We start from the raw sequence: 16226 nt of genomic DNA, 5'->3' as shown, positions 1-16226 counted from the left end.
CATCTCAACCATCCCCTCAATGAGTATTCCACCCCTAATCAAAAAGACCCTCCATCCAGTCAAAGGGCTAAAATAAGATAAAAAGAGGAATCAAGAATCCTGTAGTGCATTCCTCTGTGGCAAGGATGCCTGTACTCTTCCTCTTGTAGTGTGTAACTTTTGCTTTAAGCTTAATAAACCATGTATTTGTTTTCTTTGCTCCTCAGCCACAATGTGGGGTGTTTGTGTGTTTGTGTGTGTTTATTTTTTCCTTGGTGTTTTGTGTTCCTTGTCCAAATTCTTTTGGACAAGTTAAACAAGAAACTGGACCTTTGATAAGATTTTCTGGTATCAAAAACATGGCTGCCTGGCTCTAGATCCAAGCTTTAATTTCATGTAGACTAGTCTAGGGGCTTCTCTGATAACTCAGCTCATAAAGAATCTGCCTGCAATGCAGGAAAACCCAGTTGGGAAGATTCCCTTGAGAAGTGATAGGTTACCCACTCCAGTATTAGGATTCCCTGTTGGCTCAGAAGGTAAACAATCCAATGCAATGTGGGAGACCTGGGTTGGATCCCTGGGTTGGGAAAATCCTCTGGAGGAGGCCATGGCAAACCCTCCAGTATTCTTGAGTGGAGAATCCCCATGGAGAGAGGAGCCTGGAAAGCTACAGATCATGGGGTCTCAAAGAGTCAGACATGACTGAGCAACTCTCCACAGACCAGTCTAGATAAATGTTGGGGACCATATTTTCTGATAAATCTTTGATCATTTCATTACCCAATATGACTACAGAATATCATATATTTATAAAAAACTCTTTAAGAAGCATGATATCTTTCCAGGTATTTGAACAGTTAAGCTCTCAATAAAAACATCTATTTCTGCTTTATTGACTATGCCAAAACCTTTGACTGTGTGCATCACAATAAACTGTGGAAAATTCTTCAAGAGATGGGAATACCAGGCCACCTGATTTGTCTCTTGAGAAATCTGTATGCAGGTCAGGAAGCAATAGTTAGAACTGGACATGGAACAACAGACTGGTTCCAAATAGGAAAAGGAGTACGTCAAGGCTGTATATTGTCACCCTGCTTATTTAACTTATATGCAGAGTACATCATGAGAAACGCTGGGCTGGAAGAAGCACAAGATGGAATCAAGATTGCCGGAAGAAATATCAATAACCTCAGATATGCAGATGACACCACCCTTATGGCAGAAAGTGAAGAGGAACTAAAAAGCCTCTTGATGAAGGTGAAACAGAAGAGTAAAATGTTGGCTTAAAGCTCAACATTCAGAAAACGAAGATCATGGCATCCGGTCCGATCACATGGGAAATAGATGGGGAAACAGTGGAAACAGTGTCAGACTTTATTTTTGGGAGCTCCAAAATCACTGCAGATGGTGACTGCAGCTATGAAATTAAAAGACGCTTACTCCTTGGAAGGAAAGTTATAGATAGCATATTCAAAAGCAGAGACATTACTTTGCCAACAAAGGTCCATCTAGTCAAGGCTATGGTTTTTCCAGTGGTCATGTATGGATGTGAGTGTTGGACTGTGAAAAAGGCTGAGGGCTGAAGAATTGATGCTTTTGAACTGTGGTGTTGGAGAAGACTCTTAAGAGTCCCTTGGACTGCAAGGAGAACCAACCAGTCCATTCTGAAGGAGATCAGCCCTGGGATTTCTTTGGAATGAACGATGCTAAAGCTGAAACTCACCTAATGCAAAGAGTTGACTCATGGAAAAAAATCTGAAGCTGGGAGGGATTGGGGGCAGGAGGAGAAGGGAACGACAGAGGATGAGGTGGCTGGATGGCATCACTGACTTGATGGACGTGAGTCTGAGTGAACTCCAGGAGTTGGTGATGGACAGGGAGGCCTGGCGTGCTGTGATTCATGGGGTCGCAAAGAGTCGGACACGACTGAGTGACTAAACTGAACTGAAGCTCTCAATAATTTAAACTTCCCATAGAACTAGTAAGAAAGTTCTTAAGATGGCAGCAGTAAGTTGTTCAGGATTCAGTTTTTCTCAACAACCTTCGGTGTCACTCCGATATGGTTAGTTTAGGATTTTGCTCTAGTCAAACGATCAATTACATAGTTTTGTTGTTGTTGTTGTTCTGGCTTTTTTTTTCTTTTTTTTAGGTCTGAGCCATTTATACCTCTGCTAGAATCAGAGTGGGACAGATTTTTCTAAGGTGCATTGTTTACATGCTGGAGATTTGCGTACACAAAAATGTTAGCACAATTTACTAAGACAAACTTCAGTTAATATTTCAAGACCCAAAATGCATACTAACATCATTAAATTTAAATGGTTGTGTATGAGTGTCCACAATTTGATTGGAACTACTTCTAGGATTGTGCTTGCATGTTAGATCATGTAATGGATAATGAATCAGTAGTATGGAGGATTTTATTTCATCAACTGGTTTGTAACTAAGCACAAGTTGTATGATAAATAACATGTCTTCTAGTATTTTGCTATTGGTGCTTTCCTATTTAAAAAATAGATAATTTACCTAATTCTTAAATTGTTATTTACAAAATTATTGTAGCATGGGTCTTAGAAAAAAAAAGGCTTTTTTTTTCAGAATAATATGTCTTCTAGATTGTTCTTGTTTTTATTAATAATATTAATGTCTATTTATTTGTCTTTTATTACAGGATTTATTTATACATGTGGTGGAACTTTAAAAGGACTGAATGGCACTATAGAAAGCCCTGGTTTTCCATATGGATATCCAAATGGTGCAAACTGTACGTGGGTAATAATAGCAGAAGAACGAAATAGAATACAAATTGTTTTTCAGTCATTTGCTCTAGAAGAAGAATATGACTACTTATCCTTATATGATGGACATCCTCATCCTACAAACTTTAGGACAAGGTTAGTGTATTTTGAATGGAAAAATGGATGGACATATTTAATGGGTAAAAGAAGTTTATTTTACAAAAGATGCTTAACATTTGTGGTGAAATTCAAGTATTACTCCTTTGGAAATATATCGTCTTATGAACAAATGAGCTCCATAGCCTGACTTCAGAACACTAGTAAATCATCTCTCCAAAAAGTGAATTTAAATTGAATTGTACCCCTTTAGAGTGGTTAACGGAGAAGGCAATGGCACCCCACTCCAGTACTCTTGCCTGGAAAATCCCATGGACGGAGGAGCCTGGTAGGCTGCAATCCATGGGGTCGCTGAGAGTCGGACACGACTGAGCGACTTCTCTTTCACTTTTCACTTTCATGCATTGGAGAAGGAAATGGCAACCCACTCCAGTGTTCTTGCCTGGAGAATCCCAGGGACGGGGGAGCCTGGTGGGCTGATGTCTATGGGGTCACACAGAGTCGGACACGACTGAAGTGACTTAGCATAGCATAGCATAGAGTGGTTAAAGATATTTTGATTTTTAAAATTCTTGCCTCATGGTTTCATTCTTTATGGGCATGACTTTTAGTAACGTGAAAGCATGTAATGCATCTTTCAGTGGTATGTGACCAATTTTAATATACAATAATATGCAAAATATTAAAAATCAATGTTTATATAACAGAATACACTAATTTTAGATAACGTGTATAGTTTATAAACTTTAAATATCTGAGAAGTAAACCCTCTTATATCACCAACTGGGACATTCATGATTCTGTCCACACAAACCAAATTATTTAAGTTAGTTAATAAAACAGATATGAAAACTAACTGGTACCCTGACTATTTAGAAGTGTTTCTTCAGTATTTCATTTTAGTATATCTAGACATAATTTATGCTGTATTGTCAAGAATTGTTTTTAAACATAAACCAATTCTAATTCAAACCAACAAATTTAAAATGTCAGATATTACATGTTTCATGCAGTTCTAGATTTTTACTAATGTGTGCATATTTTCCTTAACTATAGTGTACTGTCTTTATTGTAATTCAAAATATTCTAAGCAGATAATTTATAAGAATTAGAAACCCTTACATACTTGACTATGCTCGAGTTATGATTCTATGATTCTGTTATTTTTCCTAATAGTTGATTCTGTGTATTTGTCTTCCTGATCTACAGGAATAAGATTATCAACACTAAGTTTTTATACATTCATCGGTCTTCCATATTTTTTGCACTGATTTTTCATATCTTACATAAAAATTTGATATATATTATCTTCACTTTTACTAAGAAAACATGTAATGTATAGAGAAGATATTGGACCAGGAGATAAGGCTTGCATATTAGAGCTAACTTTGTTGTTCACTGGCTGTTTGAGCAATCCACAACAGCTATTCTTGTTTAAAATGGAAGGAGGTAAAAAAAAATAAATAAAAAATAAAATGGAAGGAGGTAATAATAATGAAAATCTGTCCATCTCACTATATTCATTTGAATATCTCATGAGATAATGTATATGAAACTGCTTCATAAATATATAATATTTTTAGTACACATTTCAACTGTTTGCAGTCAGAATGACAGTTTAAAATGTCTGGAGTGTTTCCAAACACGTTTGTACAAAGATAATATCACTAGATTGATTACAGATTAAATTCTATTTTTCTTTCTTTCTTTTCTTTTTTTGCTCTACATTTATTTACTGAAGATTTCTAACTTAATTTCTTACTTCATTTTACACTGTTAAATTCATAATATCTATTTATTTCAAAGATATACAGTATGGCAGACACATCAACAGTGCTCTTTCATTGTCATTGCCAATATCGTTAAAAGTTCCATGTCTTTTATTAATGATGCAGTCAAGATAGTGTGTGTGCCTGCCTGCACTAGTGGCAGTGTGTGGGTGTTTGCTTTCACCTAGTGAGGCCATGAAAGAAAATGGAAGACACTTCTCAGACTATCAGGTCAGCTAAATTAATGTAAATAAAGCTAGAAGCACAAAGGTTTTTTGTATTTCCTTTACATTAGCAATGTATGCTATTATCATTGTGTAAATATGGAAAAAATAAAATTCTCCAAATGTTATCTAATAGTTTTAATCACTCCACTGATAATACTGTTTGTACAAGTATCTATCCTCTGTAGATACACTCAAAAATGAGAAAAAAAAATTTATTTTATCCCCATCCTTCTTTTTTTAAGCAACTGTCACCTCTGGGAAGTTAAATGATGCGATTCATGGGGTCGCAAAGAGTCAGACACGACTGAGCGACTTATCTGATCTGATCTGAAGATGGGGAAAATAAATTTATTGTTCTCATTCTTTCTTTCCTAATCTGTAAATGGGGAATAACAACATTAAATTTACAGAGCTTTTATGATGAATACAGTGTAATGAAAGTTCAATAAAACAAATCTTTAGCATTTATTAAGTGATTCCCCTGTACCTGACACTATATCTTGTAATTGTTACATTTAATTTCTCCCCTGTTTAAATAATGTGAAAACACCCCTATTAATATCATCATTTTACCGTTTGGAAATTGGACTTATATTACTTGCCCAAGGTTAACACTGTTAAAAGTAACCAGAGGCAGGATCATCACTGCAATGCAGATTTGTCTGAGTTCTGAGATTAAACATAAATAAATTAATTAATTATAAAACAAATTATATATAAGTATGATATATATATATATATATATATCTCCATGGTTTGTTTATTGATTAAAGCCTATTTTTTCTTAGCAATATTAGGTAAAATTTAATGAATGAGATAAATGAAAAACAATAAAAAACAACTGAATAGTAGAACATACAAAGATATAAACAGAAAGATAAAGTATAAGTTTATTCTTGGTATGAGTTTATGAGCTCAAGTACATTCTCTATAGCATTTTGGTTATTGTCAGTATATAATATATCTGTTGGTCTTTATGCTTAAAGAAATACTGTTGCTAATATTAGAGAACTGATTTTAATTAGCAAGACTTGGGGGGAAAAATCCAGTATGTATCCTACAGCTCCTTCCAGACTGTGTTTGTACACAGTCTGCTGTTTGCTTAGAAGCCTAATCTGCTCCTGGCAGTTTGATTCATTTTTGTGTCTGTTCTTTGACTCACTGTTTTCTTTCTCTCACATCCTCACTTAATACATGTCCTTATGGTATGCCTGCTGCTTTCTGTCTTTCAGAAATTGATACTCATATATTGTTACTTTCCATGCACTCCAATAGACTTTTGATAAACAGCTTTATATACTTGCCTTGCCTGGAGAAACCCAGGGACGGGGAAGCCTGGTGGGCTGCTGTCTATGGGATCACACAGAGTCGGACACTACTGAAGTGACTTAGCTTGGCTTATACTTGCCTTGTAAGAACACAGAAAAGATGATCTATAGGTCTTATCATTCTTGCTTGTATAAGAGATATATTCAGTTTTGTAATCACAATTTTATTTTTTTAAACTATTTTCTAAACTCCAATTATTGATGATTCTGCTTGTTTTTATCTCATTGTTTTAAAATTTATTAAATAAAAATTGATATTGCTGGCTGAATTTGATATTTAAATAGCAATGTACCATTGGAAAATTCCTTTATAATTATATCTTTAGCTTAAAACAAATTTGGTCTAGATGTGAAAAGAACAATTGTAAGCTTTGTTTACTTTTTATTTTAATACTGTATTTTCTCAATAAGAAAGTTATGTGCTGTTGCTTAGTCACTCAGTCATGTCTGACTCTTTGTGACCCCATGGACTGTGGCCCACCAGGCTCCTCTGTCTATGCGGGTTCTCCAGGCAATAAAACTGGAGTGATATCTCATTGTAGTTTTGATTTACATTTCTCTAATAATGAGTGACATTGAGCATCTTTTCATGTGCTTGTTAGCCATATGTATGTCTTCTTTTGAGAAATGTCTCTTTAGGTTTTTTGTCTACTTTTTGATTGGGTTGTTTGCTTTTCTGGTATTGAGTTGTATGAGCTGCTTGTATATTTTGGAAATTTATTCTTTGTCAGTTGTTTCCTTTGCTATTATTTTCTCCCATTCTGAGGGTTGTCTTTTGCCTTGTTTGTAGTTTCCTTTGCTGTGCAAAAGTTTTTAACTTTAACTAGGTCCCACTTGTTTATTTTTGTTTTTATTTCCATTACTCTAGGAGGTGGGTCATAGAAGATCTTGCTTTGATTTGTCATCGAGTATTCTGCCTTTGTTTTCCTCTAAGAGTTTAATAGTTTCTGGTCTTACATTTAGGTCTTTAATCCATTTTGAATTTATCTTTGTGTATGGCATTAGGTAGTGTTTTAATTTAATTCTTTTGCATGTAGATGTCCAGTTTTCCCAGCACCACTTACTGAAGAGGCTATCTTTGCCCCATTGTATATTCTTGCCTCCTTTGTCAAAAATAAGGTACCCGTAGGTGTGCGGGTTTATCTCTGGGTTCTCTGTCTTGTTCCACTGGTCTATATTTCTGTTTTCATGCCATGTTGTTTTGATGACTGTAGCTTTGTAATTTAGTCTGAAGTCAGGAAGGTTAATTCCTCCAACTCCATTCTTCTTTCTCAAGACTGTTTCAGTTATTTGGGGTCTTGTGTTTCCATATGAATTGTAAACATTTTTGTTCTAGTTCTGTGAAAAATATCATTAGTTATTTGATAAGGATTGCATTGAATCTGTAGATTGCATTTGGTATTATAGTCATTTTCACAATATTGATTCTTCCTACCCAGGGACATGGAATCTCTCTCCATCTGTTTACATAGTCTTTGATTTCTTTTATCAGTCAGTGTCTTATAGTTTTCTGTGGAGTGGTCAATGGAAACTTGCTGTAAGATTAGGGAACTCAAACAGGGGCTCTGTGGAAGGCTGAAGGGTCAGATGGGGAGAGAGATTGGTGGGAGGTCCAGGAGGGAGGAGATGTGGGTGTACCTATGACTGATTCTTATTGGTGTATGATAGAAAACCACAAAATTCTGTAAAGCAATTATCCTTCAATTAAAGTATTTAAAAAACAATTAAAAAAAATAATAATACTGGAGTGGGTGGCCATGCCCTCCTCCAGGGGAATCTTCCCAACCCAGGGATCAAACCCAGGTCTCCCACATTGCAGGTATATTCTTTACCATCTGAGCCACCAGGGAAGCCCAAAAAAGTTATACCAAGATGTAAAAAGAAAAAAAAATCACTCAATCTCATGAAACAGAGACAGATATATTCATATATATAGGACCATACTATGTATATTATGTTCACATTTAATCTCCTTGCAATAATATATACATAAATTCACATGTGACTAGAATTTTTATAAGCATCAAGTTTAGTGGCTGTTTGTCTTACTATAAACATGATTATTTAATTATTCTATTATAAAATATTTTGTTTTTTGCCTTTCATAATTAATTCATATATAAGCATTAGAATTAATTCAGACAACAGGCTCACATCACGACCCCTAGATGAAAAGAATTCTGGAAAAATAACATTTTGTTCTAACCTCAATCATGAAAAGTGGCAAAGAGAAAGCTCAGAATCAGTCACATGACAGAAGATGTCATAGCATCAAAGTGTTTCATTCACATATTTTACTATTAATTTCAGTTTTAAGAATCTTATTTCTATAAATAATTTGTTTGTAATTGAAAGAATAGGTTTGTAATTTAAGAAGAAAAAGTATATGTTGTGGCCACTACTACACACCATGACCATCACATGAGGATAACCATCTCCAGTTTTTTTAATGACAACTTTAGAAATTATTTATACTTCAGATATTTATTTGTAAATTTCTTTTAAATTTTTCATGGAAGATCTGTTTCTATTCTTTCACTGTGAGCCTATGTATGTCCTTAAAACTAAATGAGAAAAATTGAAAGCATATTATAATGTAAATAATAACAAAAGTAATAATGTGTTGATATAAATTCAATGAGTATCATACAGAATCTAAAATACAAAAAATTGTATTCTAGTGCTAAAGGGCATAAAGTTGGAAAATGAAGATCCACACTATATTCAATGTTAAAATGACTAAATTTTATAAAGCTCTCATTCTTTGGAATCAAAATACAGAATTATCAAAAACTCCTAAAGTATTTTGGGTTATTTGGAAAAACGATATAGTATTTTGTCAAACTATCACATAGAAATTACAAGGAAAATATTTAAGTATAAGAAAAAAGTTTAAGCTGCAAAATTAGAATGCACAATAAAAAGTAATAATTAGAATGTGGTATTGGCTGATATAAGAGTAGAAGATATTTGGAACAAATTTTATATGAATTCAGAGAAATAGGAGAAGATTATATCACACAAGATACTAATATAAATATGAGAAATATTTCCTATCATTATAATACATGAAAAAATTTTAAAGAAAGACATAAGATATGGTTCCATGAATAAAAACATTTTCTGTGATCAAAATATATAGTGATCAAAATATATATCAAAATAAATATTTAAAGAATTATCAGAAGAAATAAAAATTTGACATTATATATACACACTCATATATATATACAAATAAATATGAGACAACAGTTTGATGTGCCTAATAGAAAAAAATTTTAGAAATTAATATGAAATTTATAATATATATAGAAATATACAAAATATGAACAGTGAGTTCATAAAGAAAAAATGTTAAAAAGCTAATATACTGTAAAAAAATACAAGAATATTTCTAGTGGTTTCAAAAAATAAATGAAAAGAACTATGTAATAATTTTCAAACAGAAAATTGTCTAAGACCTGAAAAACTGCAAACACTCTCAGTGAAGGTATCCTGGTATTTTCATGCCTCACTAATGGGAATATAAGTGCGTATATGATTTCTGAAAGATAACAAATTATCAAAAGTATTTACTCTTAAATTTTATAAATATCTGTCTCTCAAGTTATATACAGATTTTCTTTGCTGTTTTGTTTAAAGTAGCAAAATCATGAATGTTTAATAAGCAAAGGAGTAAATGTAGCAATTAGAAAACAAGTCTTATAAGAATAATTATGGATGGGGAGCTTCCAGATGGCACCAGTGGTAAAGAATTCACCTGCCTTTGCAGGAGACATAAGAGACATGGATTTGATCCCTAGGTCAGGAGAAGGACAGGGCAACTCGCTCCTGTATTCTTGCCTGGAGAATCCCATGGACAGAGGAGACTGGCAGGCTATAGTCCATAGGGTCACAAAGAGTCGGACATGACTGAAGTGACTTAGCAAACACAAAGGTTCATGACATATTACCAGCTAGAGTAAAAAATAGATTTCAAAACAGTATATATAATAATGTAATGAGATAGCTTGTACATATATCTGTGTGTCTTTGTGTATTTGTGAACTAAAGGATTTATTACAAAATGGTAACTATGGTCATCTCATGGTAATGGAATTAAGAGGATTTATTCTTTTTATGCTAGCCCTTGATTTCTAAGACTTTTTACTTTTAATATCTAGTGACATTAGAAAAAACATATTCTGGTTTGCTTGTATCTCATCTGAGTTTCAAGAATATTTCCCACTGTATATCACTTAATGATTTAGTCTGAATTGTAAACTGGAAGAGATGAATATTAATATAAAAATGAACATTGACTAATTTCATGCTCAATAAGTTAGACTTTCAAATGAATCAGAACCATAAAATGAAACTTCATATTTGAACTTTTCAAATTTACAATCTGTTATCATACTAAAATAATAATGAAAAAAAACAATTGTGAAGAAAAAAAAGTACTTTTTAAAGTTAAAAACTAGACAGCAAATTATTATAAATTTAAAATTATATAATTTATATAGTAAATTATTATAAAGTTAAAATTAGACAGTGTGTATATCAAAATTAATCTTTTTCTAAACAATTCTTTTATTGTCCAGATAATAGCCCTATATCAAGAGAAGCAAACTGAAAATGTACATATATATAGCATATATATATGTGTGTGTGTGTATGTGTGTGTGTGTACATCTTGTTCTTGATGTCGACTAAAGGAGAAAACATTGAATATTTTGATTGTTTAGATTAATAAATGCTATTAAAGGTCAGACTTTAAAATTGAGGCACACATTTTCCACAGCTCAATATACAGATCTTCAGTGGTAAAATTAAGTAAAATTTGACAAAATATACTCATTAACCCACACTCTTATGAATATATAAACATTTTCATAACCCCAGAAAATTTTATAGTTTTCCCTTCCAGTCAATGTCTATCTTCACAAGCAACTACTCTACTAATTTGTTTCATCAAGACTTACTTTTGCCCTTTCTAAATATTCGTATACATTAAATGTTATAATATGTATTGCTTTCTTTTTTGATCTTTTTCACTCAGCATGATGTTTTTGAGATTCATCCACATTGTGCCAACAGCTTGTTCCATTTTATTGTTGAGCAACATTTTATGAATTGTTCATTGTCTGTGTAAAAATACAATGAACATTCATACACAAGTTTTCATATAGATACATTTTCATTTGTCTTAGGTAAATATCTAATAAGGAAATTGTTTGGTTACTGGGTTAATATATTTTTAACTTCATTTTAAACACTTGTAATCAGCTTTCCAATTTTTACTTCACCACGAACATATGGAAGTTCAGATTGTTCCACATCTTCAACAACATTTGAGATCAGCCTTGTGTTTTTATTTTTCATCTCTGTTATAACTACTGAATATTTTCTTATGTGTTTCCTGATCATTTATTGATATATCTTATAAAAAGTTTCCTGTTTTTAACTAGGTGCTTCATTTGTCTTTGGAGAAGGCAATGGCACCCTACTCCAGTGCTTTGCCTGGAGAATCCCATGGATGGAGGAGCCTGACAGGCTGCATTCCATGGGGTCTCTAGGAGTCAGACACACTGAGCGACTTCACTTTCACTTTTCACTTGATGCATTGGAGAAGGAAATGGCAGCCCACTCGGGTGTTCTTGCCTGGACAATCCCAGGGACGGGACAGCCTGGTGGCTGCCGTCTGTGGGGTCACACAGAGTTGGACACGACTGAAGTGACTTAGCAGTCATTTGTCTTTATAATTGTAATTTGTATACTTATACAATCTTTTTACCATTTTTTACAAATATATACATTACAAATTCTTTTTCAGCCTATGATTACTTTTTCATTTTCTTTCACTTTCTTTAGTTTAAATTTTGACAAAGTTCAATTTAAATAATCTTTATATATTTTAGTGCTTTCTAAGTAGTCTGACAAATATTTGCTTATCCAAAGATGGAAAGATATTCTTCTGCATTTTTTTCTGAAGCTTCAAAATTATAGACTTGGTATTTAGGTCAGTGATCAATCTCAACCAATTCAAAAGCATGGAGAAGTCTAGGTTCATTTCTAGTCTATGTGGCTATTATAATAAACAAGAATGAGCATGGCTTATGTTTCAAAGAATCTTCGAAATGACAACCAAATAAATCATGTGTCTTATCTGGCTGCTTCTGAGTACAGTTAAGATTAAGCATATTTTAAGTAGTTTTTAAAACATGACTGCTTGATTAAATAGATTTTGCTAGAGAAATTCCTGTCACATTCTTCTCCCTATCTCTATGATAAGAAGAGATACCTCTTTACTTTTTTACTACTTAGTGTGATTATCTATAATCAATTTATCCTTTTGTACATAGATGCAAGATACACTTCATTCTTGTTAAATTCTCTGAACTTCATTTATCTCCTTATTGTTATTGAATATCAAAGATTTACCCAGCATTTTTCCTCAGTATACTGAGGGATAGTTACAAAAGATGTAATACTTTGTCACTATTTATTGTTTATTTTATAGATTTGGTGCGTTCCTGACATAACCATAGAATTCACAAGCCTAAAAAAAAAAAAAAAAAAAATTCACAAGCCTAAAGGACATAATCAAGGAATAGTAATTAGAATGAATAAACAAAAATCTATAGCTAGAATTCCCACTTGTGTAATTGGTAGACTTCCTCCTTCCTAAAATGCTGTCAGTGTCCCCATAAATGTCACTATAGTTCTCTTTTTACTATAGTGGACACTGATTAATCTTTTCTCTTTTCTTTTTCTTCTCTTCTTTGCTTCCTGAATTTCTCATGTAACCTTTTAATATTCATGTTAATATCTCTTCATCCTAATCGCTGCTCCTCTCAGTGCAACACAGTGATCTGTATCCTTTCTTGTAGGTATACTGTTGAGGGAGAGAATAACTTTCTCACAAAAATTATCAGAAAGTGGTTAAATGACTTGCTAGACCATAAAAACAAATGGCCATAGAGTATACTCTATGGCAGTGCACTCCACTGATTTAACTGTACTCCCAAGTCCCTGTCTCCAGAAAGATTTGAATGAGAGTAGTACAACCCAATCCATTTTGTTGTCTGAAGATTTCCACCTTCAGAGTTAGAACCAGTCCTTGTATCATGATTATCTCTCTTGTATAATACAATGTCTATGAAATGCAGATACTTTACTGCCTGACTTACTGGAATAGAGTACATGTTTGTGTGTGTGTGTGAGTGTGGTAATTACATATGTGATATTAACAACTGTATACTCAATAAATAAAGAGAAATAATAACATATTTTCCTCATTTATCTATTATATTAATGAGATCCAAATGACATTTATTTTGCTTACTGTTAATCCAGCTATGATCTTAGTAATTGTCTTGTATAGAAAATACAGATTACAAAAAAAAAAAGAAAGAAAGAAAGAAAATACAGATTACATAAAACACAGAAATTGAGGATAGAAATGTAGAAATGGGTTTTTCTATGAACAAGCTTGAAACATTTGCTATATTGTGGCTAGTATTCTCCTCCCCCAAATTTTAATTTACTTAAGATATATTGCATTGCCATAGGACATACAAGTAATTTTTTTTAATGGCAATTAAAATTTTGATGCACCATAGGCAGTTAATGATTCTTCTCTTTAGATATCATTCTTTACTTTGGAACATTCAAATTAATGATTGGAGAGATCTCAAGGACAGACAGGGTTTCTAGAACTTTTTGTCAACATAAAAGACTCTTTCAAATCTGAGTAAGGCAAGGATTCAAGAGTATACACAATCATTTGTTGTTTATACTAGGCACATTGCCAAAAATAATTGAGGTGGCTTTTATTAAAGAAACAGACTAAATTAAACTATTAAAAGATGGATTAAAACATAAAAGATGCCACCATCAAGTTTAACTATGTTCATTGGATTATATTTATTCAATCTTTTATAGCAAATTTATGAAAGGTTTACTTCCATTAGCCTGTTTTCAGTTAAATAGCACAGATATGTCATTAACTAACAGTATTTCTTATGCAAGTATCTCATTCTTCACAAACATTCATTTTTCATCTGTAAATGGCATATCAAAAGTCCTGTTTCTCTCCCAGAGAGCGACTCAATGTTATAATAAATTTGTTAATAACTAAAATTTTCATTTAGCAATACAAAATCTTGAATAAAAATTTTAGATTAGGCATCCAGATTAAATCTTTTTGAATTATTTAAGATTTTTTAATATGTCTTCTAAAGGAATCTATGGGTATTACAAATTAACATTTTCTGAATATGCAGGTTATATCAGGCTATTTATATGCAACTGTTATAACATCATTTCAGATATTCTTCCTAGTACTTCTACTCTACAGATGAGGAAAAGTTCAGAAATACCAATAACATTAACAAGATAAAAAAAATAGGTTTCTAAGAGATTGAAGTTTGAATATAAATAGGTTAAAGCATAGCTCATTGGTTACATTTATTTTTATTTTTCAATTATACCATTTTTGAATGATGGACTAGAAGATTTACTTTATTTGCTTTTAAAAGAAGATTTAGTTTAAATTAGATAACTATACAATCAGGTAAGTTTGCTAACCATTTATTTTATTATTTTTTTTATTAAATCTAACTTAAAAGGTCAAGAGCATTAAAGGGTATAAGGAAAGGACCCATATTTGTATCAGGATCCACTTTTTTTAAAATTACCCTTTTGCTATTATGACATAACATACATCCAAAGCATATTTGTGTCATAAAATGATTGTATCAAAGACGAGTAATCTTTCATAGACGTTTAAATTTGATGATCTTAATATATCTCAAAGACATTGAGCCTTCACAGAAAAATAATTAAATTTATCAAATGAAAAATACATATAATTAAGTGCATGGTTATCACTTTTTAGAAGACATTTTTATTCTATCTATAAATGGTACTTTAAAAAAAATCACTACTTAACTATATATAAATTCAAAAGTGGTATTTAACAAATCTTTAACTTACATTGATTTTATAAATATTATAATAGTAATTTGGGCCAAAGTTTGGAAAGAAAAATAAACTTGATTTAAAGGATTCAAGAAATATAATTATTTTCTAAATAATCTTCCTCACTAAATGCATATTAAAGACACTAATATTAGAAAATGTCAGTGACCATAAATTTGTATAAATGCATATATGAAATGTAAGGACTTTACAAAAATCAATGGAAAGATCTGATAATAAAATCTTATCTTCAACTTCCATATATTAAAAATAGTGTACATATATAATATTTCTTTACAAATTTTCTTCTTTGAGGTATTTACAGTTCAAAAATAAAATTTCAGGAGATTGCCATGTATGTTACACTTCTCTTGGTGGATAGAAGGGCTAAAATATGTATATAATATGAAACCTTGCCATGAAAGCTACCAATATGTTTGCAATATGTTTTCTTCACCTACATGAACCAATCTGAGCAACCTCATTTCATTCATTTTTAAATTATAATTTATAATTACAAAAATAAAATATTTTGGGGTGAGATGTGATCATTGGAAAAGCCTCAACTGAAAAGAAAATTAATATTAATCAACCCATTGCCACACCATATCTATTGTTATACTGATACTGTTTGATGTGTCAGTTTGAATTTACATATGAATTTCCTATATTCATCGTATGCTTTTTAAAAATATATTTACATATACAAATATGTAACTCTAAAACATACAGATTATGAAGCATTATATTAGCATTAACACCAATAAGCCTACAACTTGACAAAGACCATCAAAATATTTCTTTATTTCTTATCCATCCCTGGCCTTAGTCTGATTTCTCACCAGGAACAGGCATTTTCATATTATGGCCATTATTTTCTCAAATTTTTACAGAAAAATGATTTAATTATGCATGCATGTATCCCTAAACAACAGAAAGTTTAATTTTTCTTATTTGCAAGTTTTGTAAAATATATATCATACTGTTATAGCTTTCTGAGACTCGTTTTTTGACTCCACATAATGTTTCTAAGAAACATCTAGATTTTAAGAGTCATCCATGTTTTGGTCCCTTGCTTTAGTTTATCCATTTTCACTCATCTTT

The 16226-nt window shown here is 32.0% G+C and overlaps 1 protein-coding gene across 3 annotated transcripts in view; it reads left to right on the top strand.

Moving 5' to 3' along the window:
* Window positions 1-16226, top strand: part of CSMD3 (CUB and Sushi multiple domains 3) — a 1469470-nt gene that overhangs the window by 162661 nt on the left and 1290583 nt on the right. For all 3 annotated transcript variants that reach the window (XM_070382828.1, XM_005887888.2, XM_005887887.2), the window contains exon 2: window positions 2651-2873. In XM_070382828.1, coding sequence (XP_070238929.1) covers window positions 2651-2873 — 223 coding nt within the window. The remainder of the gene's footprint in view (window positions 1-2650; window positions 2874-16226) is intronic.

This window comes from Bos mutus, chromosome 14 (assembly GCF_027580195.1).
Source record: "Bos mutus isolate GX-2022 chromosome 14, NWIPB_WYAK_1.1, whole genome shotgun sequence".
Classification (NCBI taxonomy): Eukaryota; Metazoa; Chordata; class Mammalia; order Artiodactyla; family Bovidae; genus Bos; species Bos mutus.
This window is presented reverse-complemented; position numbering and strand designations above follow the sequence as displayed.